The sequence below is a fragment of the Epinephelus moara genome, chromosome 18 (assembly GCF_006386435.1).
Source record: "Epinephelus moara isolate mb chromosome 18, YSFRI_EMoa_1.0, whole genome shotgun sequence".
Classification (NCBI taxonomy): domain Eukaryota; kingdom Metazoa; phylum Chordata; class Actinopteri; order Perciformes; family Serranidae; genus Epinephelus; species Epinephelus moara.
This window is the reverse complement of record NC_065523.1, coordinates 30,218,607-30,227,854: the sequence shown is the minus strand read 5'-3', so window position 1 is coordinate 30,227,854 and position 9,248 is coordinate 30,218,607. Positions and strand designations below refer to the sequence as shown.

The 9,248-nt window shown below is 43.6% G+C and overlaps 1 protein-coding gene across 1 annotated transcript in view; it reads right to left on the bottom strand.

The window, feature by feature from the left end:
• Nucleotides 1-222: 222 nt before the first annotated feature.
• grin2aa (glutamate receptor, ionotropic, N-methyl D-aspartate 2A, a) overlaps nucleotides 223-9,248 on the bottom strand; it is a 224,547-nt gene continuing 215,521 nt past the window's right edge. The window contains exons 15-16 of the mRNA XM_050068570.1: nucleotides 4,173-4,411; nucleotides 223-2,190 (exon numbers count right to left, since the gene is read on the bottom strand). Of these exons, the coding sequence (XP_049924527.1) occupies nucleotides 223-2,190; nucleotides 4,173-4,411 (2,207 nt within the window). The remainder of the gene's footprint in view (nucleotides 2,191-4,172; nucleotides 4,412-9,248) is intronic.

Sequence of the window (9,248 nt, the reverse complement as noted above, 5' to 3'; positions counted from 1 at the left end):
GGCAGAGAATGGACAAAAATGGTGATATCATCTGCAAAGAGAGTAGTAGTAGTAGTAGTACCGTCATACCCAAGTGGGCACGAGTTCTTTTGGATTACAATGTCGAAGAGAAGAAGAAAAAGTGTGGCTATGGCATCCCTTGGTGGATAACATAGTTGATAAATTATAATACAAACCCAGAGAGGAGTTAAAGAGGAGAGAACACATTATTTCTTATGTCAACTAAACATCTGACTCCAGACTGGGGATTTTTTTATACACCCGTCTATTGCTGAACTGGGCTGAGTTTAGGACGCCACGTGGGGCTGGGTATGCACTAGTCTTATTGGCTGAGTAAGGCATCACATGCTCTTTATTGTACATGTCATTGGCTATCCGCCCGTCCCGTGAGCAGTATGAAGTGGTGGATTTAACGGAAGAGCGGAGATTGTTCGCATCGTTGCGTGTTTTGACTTGGGGCGCTCCGAGGACCGCTGCAGGCGAGGCCACCGCCAGCTGTTTGTAAATATCAGAGGAGCTACGCCCATGGACCAGTCTGCTGCTGGTGTCGTCCCTCAGCGAGTGGCTGAGGAAAGGGTTATCCGAGCCATGGGCCGGGTACAGGGACTTGCTCCTCTTGCTCTCCTCCAGGTTGTGGTTAAACAGCATTGATTTGGACCCAGTGCCAAACAGTCTGCCGGAGTAGGGGCGCATGCCGAAGAGGTTGGCATAGTGCGAGTCAGATGCGGAGTCCAAGAAGCGATCCTTCTCTTTGAGGCTGACGCTGCGCGCCGGTCGGCCCAGGTCTACATCCTTGGGCTTTTCTAGCATGATGTTGTCAAAGGAGTGCTGACGACTCAGCCTCAAGCGATTTCTCTTTTGAACATGCGGCCCATCCGTCTGTGGCCAATACAGACCAAACATTTCGTCTGGTTGCTGCTGCTGTTGGTGGTGCATGGTAGGACTGACCAGGGGGTCTGCAAGGAGCTGGTCCTCACTAATGTCATACAGATTGGCCGTGTGGAGGCATGCTTCACACCGATTATAGGGTGAGCGTGTGGCAGAAGCTGCAGCAGATGCAGCAGCAGTGTACGTCCCCCCTGGTGGGTAGCTAGCGGTCACTTTGGACAAGCAGGAACGGCAGTGTGTCTGTTTGTAGCGATCAATGGATTCATGTGGGGACAGAGCAATGTTTTTCTCTTTCAGGCTGTAGTGTTTAGAGTAAGTTGGGTCTGGTAGAAGATCTGAGTCAGTGTGATGCAAAGGCGAGGAGTTCAGATGAATGATGGGCTGCTCACACTTCCTGTAGTTGTCACTGTGGTCAGAATAGATCTCGGGATAATCCAAATCGTCGGCAGCAAGGCCGCGACTCTCGCGGTAGTGAACGGGGTCTGAGTGCAGGCTCAGCTCTCGGTCTGAGTCAATGGTGTAAATTTTCTCTCCTCCTCCTCCTCCTCTCCCGGTTTGGTTGGTTCCTCCGCTGACCTGCTTAGTCTTTAAGTAGGACAGCTCCACCTCACTGCAGTCCCTTGGGTATTTTGACGTCACAGATCTTTTTTTTAAGTTGTCCTTGGGCTTCAGGTGCTTGTTGTTTTCTGGGTCCTTGTAAGAGGCTGCCCTGCTGGAACAGTCAGAGATGTCAGAGTGGGCTGTGTCCTCAGGGAGGTAGCGCTGGGTCTTCATGGACATTCGCGGGTCTGGCATCAGCATGTCAGGCATTGGAGGGGGCCCGGGAGGCACCGAACGAAGCGTGTCCACTGACTTCTTCCACAGGGTCCGCGGCGGCTTGGCGTTGGTCTGGACTGAGTCAGCACTCACTGCCACCTCCACTGTGTTGGGATTGGCATCATTCAGGGTCAGAGGATGCTGCCCTCCCTGGAAGATGTAGTTGTTAAGGTGGTCTTTGTGGCGGTTAGCAAGATAAGACTGCAGGTCACCGGTGTCCCCGTAAATCATATCTTTGGGAGCATAGCTTCGGTTGTCAGCATAGATGAAGTTGCCCTTCTCCGCCATCATGTCCATGATCATGGGACCAGCTGAGTGCATGAACTCACGTTTGGGGGAGTTCAGGTGGGAGCCGCCCAGGTTAGACATGTTGGTCATCTGTTTGGCTGATTTAATGAGCTTCAGCATTTTGTCTTGGGGGCTAAAGTCCAGATCTGACTTTTTCTTCATGTCAATGTGGACTCCATGAATGCAACTCCAGATTCCCTGCATAGGGAGGTATGGATAAATAAAAAAATTGGAATGGACGAGGAAAAGCCAAATAAAAATTGTGGAAGGGCAACAAGGGAAAATGAGAGGGATAAAATGGAGGAGAGAATCGAGAGGGATTGAGAATGAAATGAAGAGAGACAAACAGAATAATTATTACTTATCTACTCTGGCCAAATATATTTGTGCTCTGTGTGTTTTATTGAATTTATTAAATTGGTATGTGACTCAGCAAATCACAGTACACTCAACCAACAGTCTTTTATCACCATTAACACAAACTTGAAACAATATTAAATTAGACTTTCTTTCATTTTCTCTGAAACATTCCCAGTTTATACAGAAACTCAATCTGCGCCCTTCAGTCAAGATGAAAATTTGTTTTGTTTAAGATATGAATCTTCTAAACAACCATGTATGATTTGATATAAGAGGATGGTGCAGTAAAAAACAACATAATTTAGGACGTTCTTAAGTAGAAAGGACTCAGAATTAATCATAAACACACCAAGACACCAAAACACACACAGAATGTTGCTCAGAAAATAATCCAGCATTGCTAAATGCAGTCTCGAGCCTCACAAGTGAATGTTTTCTAAAGGGAACACAGACAAAATGTGATGCAATGGAATGAGACAAGTCTTTCTGCAGCTCCATCAATTTAACAGTACAACTGTTTGCAAAAATGCACCAGTGTCTCACAGTTAGTGGAATTTATCTAAATAAAATAACCTGAATCAACAATGACAAAACAGTTACAATATCTCTCATAACTCTGCGCCCCGAGCCTCCCTCAGAGGCACACCAGGGGTGGGTTTTTTTTAGAGGAAAGAACAGTAAACAGAAGAAATTACCATTACTACAACTGTGACGGAGGTTGATAAAGCCAGGCTCTTTATATGGACAAACAGCCAAACAAGAGCTGCCGATATAATGCCTAACAGTAATGTCACAGGGCTCTCATTTTATGGTTCAAAGAACAAAAGCTATTTTTTTTCCTAACCGAGACCATTTCCCAGCTCACAAATACATCCTTAAAAAGCATTTATCACGTTAACAAATTCAAAGTGCTTTTTGGTTCACCACACATTTAGTGGAGCTTATCAACACAAGATAGGCCATTAAGGATGTCTTTTGCCCCAAATCACTCTTGAGAATGGCTCTGAAAGAACGTCTCTTTCCAAGAACCTCACTTCATCTTCTCTTAAAAGTTTTTGCCTCCTCGCTCCCCCCACCCCCCCCTTGGTTAACTTCGAAAACAGAGTCACACTCCGCCTCAAAATAGTGCAGAGACACTGCAGTGCTTTTAGGGATGCACGTCCATGTCTTCTGTTCTTACACACAACAAGGGAGAATGCTGACCTTTCAACAGAATGAGAGAGAATAGATTGATTTAGCGTGGGCTGCCACGATTTCATCCAAAAACATGCTGCAATTAGGATCTATTTTTGTCGATATTCAGGGCTGCCTCGTGATTCCCCCCTCCTGTCTCCATCCCCATCCTCCTTTGTGCAGCCCTCCCTCCTCCCCCTTGTTTCACTCAGTTTGTTAGTTTAGCAGTAGCTCTCGCAGAGAACTGCATGTGTGTGTGTTCATGCCTGCTCTGCTCCCTTATTCAGCTGATAGAAAATAGAACGAAGACAGGCCTGTCTGACCCCAATAATGCCGCATTAACCCTCAGTATAGCTGCAGTGCTTTTTGCACCTTATAGCCTTGAACACGACCACTGTTAACCCATTCAGACCACTCCAAGCCTAGATATTGACACAACCGCATACTCACATGTGCACACAGTCAGTGGCCTGTGTTTGTGAGCTGACTATTGGGCCAAATTTAGGTCTGTTCTTTCAATGCGTGTCTTGTTTTGATTAAAAATTAAATTCTGTGTAAAGCTGCAGCAGGTTTTTGTTCTCCCAAACCACAAAATAAGGCTACAGCATGCTTGTAGAACATGCCTGCACATACAAAACAGCCCTTACCCTGCTGATGGAGAAAAGAAGGCCCGGCTTGCCGGTGCAGACCCCAGTGAAGCAGTATCTAAGCCTCCAGTAGAAGAGATGCTCGGAGACGAAGGTGATGAGGGAGAGCCCCATGGCCGTGGCAAGCATGTAGAAGACACCAGCCATGTTGTCGATATCCAGCTGACTGGACATCACCTCGTTCTTCTCATTGTGGCAAATTCCTGTCAGCCACTGGGCTTCCAGTTCCTCCATTTCACCTGAAAAGCAAAAGAACAGGGAGAGACTCACATTCTTTACTGCACGGCTCATTGGGGTTTGAAAAAACCTCCAACCATTGAATTTTAAGGGTAGACATTAGTTCATACTCTGATACTACATTATATGAGACAGAGATTTACCTTCAGAATCACTACAGTACTGAAGTTACCATGTATGTGCATAAAAACATTCTGCAAAAGCTGCAGTGAAATTGATCTATGTTTTGCTTGCATTTGAAAACAGTATTTGTTTCACAGAGGCTTTATGCAAAATTCAGAGCATGAGATGTCTGAACCTGGATCTCAAAATGGAGCTGGCTGAGCTGGCGGCTAGCAGTTACCGGTCCTACTACATAAACAGTGCTAAACAACAGCAACAATGCTGACAAAGCTAACGGTGTTAACCATGGGAAGTCAGAAGGTTGGCACTACCCTTCCACAATGACGCCATCCTGATTTTAGTGGTAACTGCCGTATGAGCACAGTACAAATCGGCAGCCATGAGTTAGCTAGTGTTATATATGCATGTACTAATATGCATGCGCAGCTAGACAGTCTGCCATGACATACCACAGAGAAGCTTAGATTAAAACCAAGCAGCAGCCTCCAGGACTAAAAAATGAAGTGGCAAACAAATGTTTATGATATTTAGGCATTTTGTTCAGCAAGATTACTCTCAGAAATAAACCACTTTCATGATTTTTGAAGACTTAGTGCAATCGCCAGAGGTAAAAAGCTAATGTTAGGCTATAAACAAACTACACCATGATTGCATGACTTAATGTTACCCCCACAGTGCAGCTGTAAAGCCATGTTGGCGTGATGATGTTCTGTAGTCTCATTTAGCAACTTGTTAACAACCACCTTTTTTTAAGGCACATAAATGCTTCAGAATAAATGAGTGGGGTATTTACTGACGAATTTTATGTTGCAGAACAAAACGTGAAAGTCTCTTAAGCTAGTGTTAACCACAGACCTTATTTCAGACGTTTAACCAAAAACCCATGCAAAAAAACCATTGAATTTGAAACAAGAGAATTAGGAGTGCTGAAATGCTAACTCATTTCCAGGTTTGAGGACCCATTCCTGGGGCACTCTCTAGACCCCCATGTTAAAATGGCCAACTATACAGCAGAAATAAACATGTTTACAGCCTGGTACTAAAAACAGTTTTGGTCTCTATAACTGCTTTTCCCTATTCGTACAGATGGTGAATTTCACCCATTAGCGTTTTATTACAGCTAAATTAATGCATAATAAGGGGCAGGGCCACTTTGAGTGACAGGCTACCAATAGTGTCAGATCCACCCCCAGCTCCTCCACAGCTCCACCGTCCCGTTCAAATTTTGTCACTTTTAGCTCCAAAAAGCCAAATTTCCGAACTCGAGGCTTCAAACAAGTCCACACACCAATGGGTGATGGTAGCTACGCCCATTATTTTATACAGTCTATGATTACAACCCACACAGAGGTAGAGAGAGATGTCTGCTCAGTATGTCAAACTCCACTATATCTTCACATAGTAGAGTGGTTTACTGTCATATTAATGTCCTGAACACAGAACCTTTAAATAAATTGATGGTAAATGGTGGTATCATCTGCAAAGAGAGTCATAATTAGTATTATTCGAAAGATATGAAGTACACTTCACTATATGTGTTCTAAATTGTATTTGAGTCGTTTATGAATATTAGATTAGATTTTGCATGTATTTGCATACAAATCTCGAAATAGTGAGATCTTAAGATATTTGATTGTGTCTTCGTTATGGTGAATTCTATTTTAAAATATCTCTCAACCTATTAAGGTTGAATGCTTGTACATTTCTTTAATTGTTTGTATTTTCGAGGGCTGTTGTTTAAAATAAATTTCTTTGGGCATCACCAGCCACTGGGCTTCCAGGCCCCTCCATGTTGCCTGATAGGGCAAAGAGATTGTTTCTTTAGTGTTAATGAAAGAAAGGTAGGAAGCAACAAAGACCTTATCTTTTCTCATCACTCACTCTGTGTTCCCTTCCCTCAGCCCCCCCTCCTCCCTCTCTGGCTTCCTCTGTGACATTTGGCGCGTGGCTAATCCAATCTGTGTCATTCAGGGCTGGATAACTAAGGCTGCTAGTGGGGAAAGACAAATATCATGGTGGGGCTCAGCTACATGTCTTAAGGGTGCAGACTCACTAAGACATCATTAAACCTTTTGGACAATTTGTCTGCTGTTAGATTTGCAAACACATTCATAGATGTAGCAACGGTACATCTTCATATATGACTTTATGTCATATGGCATTGGCAGAGAGCAAAGATAAATGAGATCTTTACGTATCAACAGGTCACTTTAACTCTTTTTTTTCTTTAAATCGAGTGCATTCAAGGGAAAAGCTTTGGGGAACTATGACTGTCTGCACTGTTGCTGTGACTCCGGGGGCGAAGTATTGCTGAAATTCAAATTTTGTTCTCTTTTCAGCAGTCAGACGGCTCAAGCAATAGTCTGGTGAGCAGTCAGTCGGAACACAAGAACACAAGTCTGTACAAGTTTCATCCATACTTTCTGGGCTTTTAAAAATGTTTTGGCTTGAAGCATCTGAGAGAAACCGTTTAATTTAAGATGTGAGAGCAGTCACAAAACTTTTTTGCAAATCTGTCTTTTCCATTACATTATTATAAACCACAAACACAAAATCCATTTTAGCTCAGGACATTCACCCTAATGTAAGTTCCCTCAGAAAGCTTATCTGCACTTTGAAATAACTCTACCTCATAAACAGTTGAGCACAAATAGTCCTAGACTCGAACTGGATGATATGTAGGTCTGACAGATCACAATCTTGCAACACTGTCTAAACATATAAATTTGGACTGTTGCTGGATTTTGTTGTCTGAAACTAAGATTAAACGAGTAGTAAGAGCCCATACGGTACACTGCTGTACTTTTGTCAAACATGTACTGCATTAGACTACAGTATGACACTATATTATGTCAAAATTATAAGCTTTCTTTTTAACCTTAAAGAAAAACTGTGACCTGCAGCTGGCTCAGCCATGTCTGTGCTGGACCATGTGTTTCCAGACAGGCTGTTTTGTCTCTCTCTGTTTGTTCTTCACCTTCCTCCACTCTCCCCTGAACACATCTTCTCTCTGTCTTCCCTCTGTCCCTGAAAAGCCATATGCTCTCCACCCACATCGTGTCTATCTGATCAAGTAGCATCTGCCGGGACACAAAGTCACTGTCATCTATCAAGGACCTGCCCTCCTCTCACTCCCCATCCCTCTCCCTCTACCTGACACACAGTCTTTCCTCGTCTTCCTCTGGTCCCGTGCTCCCCGTCTCGTCCTCTGTCTGACCTCTCTCTGGCCATCACACACGCGCACTGTCTCTGCTTTTCTGTCTCGCTCATCACTTTGTCCATCCATGTGTTTGCTCTCTGTCACACACTTTTTTTGCAGTTCTTTTATCTCTTTTACCCTTGCCATCTCTCTCGCGCCCTCCTCTTGTTTCACCTTTCTTTTTCACTTCATGACTTTTATCTCAAATTTTCACAAAAATGCTTAAGTTATTAGCTTGGTGCAAAGACAATACAGATTTTTAATGAACTCCAAGAGGCGAATTCACAAAAGGACTGCGCAGCTTTTGCAGCTGCTTAACCTACACAAATAAGACAAAAAGAAGCTGTTTAATTCTCACAGAACCCACTAGGGAAGAAAGGCACCGGCAACAGTGTTCCTGTGCTATTTGCACATATTTAAATGAGGTAATATGCATAAATTTGATACAAAATCAACCCCTTTATATGGAGGCCTCATTGTAAAAATTCCATTCCATTACACAAAAATCAGCGTTAATAGCCACATGCTGTTACAGTGAAACGATCAGCATGTTCAGAGAGTTGTTAGTAGCTGAGGCGCATTCATAAGGGGTGTCAGCCATGGATGTATAAAGATAAGTGGATACAGTGTTGGAGGCGGGACCCTGTTCATGCCAATGAAAGTTGCTTACTGGCGCAGGAAGCCAAAAAAGTTTGACTTCCAAGGAATAAAATTACCTGGATCTTTCCTATTGTTTGGCCCATAGAGCAGGGGCACTAGAGCAGTGGTTCCCAACTGGTGGGTTGTGGTCCAAAAGTTTGTTGCTGGTCCATTCTGAATGGACTGCAAGGGGCTCGCAAACATGTCATGTCTGTAAAAAATATACTTCATTTATTACAATGAATTTCTTTTATTTTGAAGAGCTGTTTCCTGCTGTAGAGTGAGTGACTAAAAGGCTTGCTAGCTTGACATGGCCAAACCCAAGTATGACGCTGAATGTATTGAATTGTGTGGACCTTGAACTAATGACTAAGGAGAAATCTGGACCACATGGCTGGACAAGTTGGGAACCACTGCACCAGAGACCTCTGCTGCCCAAGCAGCCAACTTCCAGTGTGCCCTCTGCTAACTTGAATCGTGAGACTCTTCTAGTCTTTTGAAATGTTACTGGATCAATTCTAGACAGCGAAATGAGTCGTTTCATTTGTAATAAAAATATATATAACCACTCACATACAGATGTCTCTTTTTATAATATAAGTCTATGGGAAAAGGCCTTTTTCAGTCCCTCCAGCATTAAATCAAATCAATACGCTGCACGCAGCTCTACAATAAAATGAGATTTTACTCCTTTTAAGTTGCAAGAAACCACAGAACTTACAGAGACTGGCTGAATTTGCATTAGTTGTTGTGATTGCAACATCACGAACTCCTGGAGGCACTGCTTTTTGGGCCCAGTGACATCACGTGATGGACCGAGAAGTTTTTATTTTGCTGTTTGGTCACTATTTGAAAGTCATATGCTGTTCCTAGAGAGA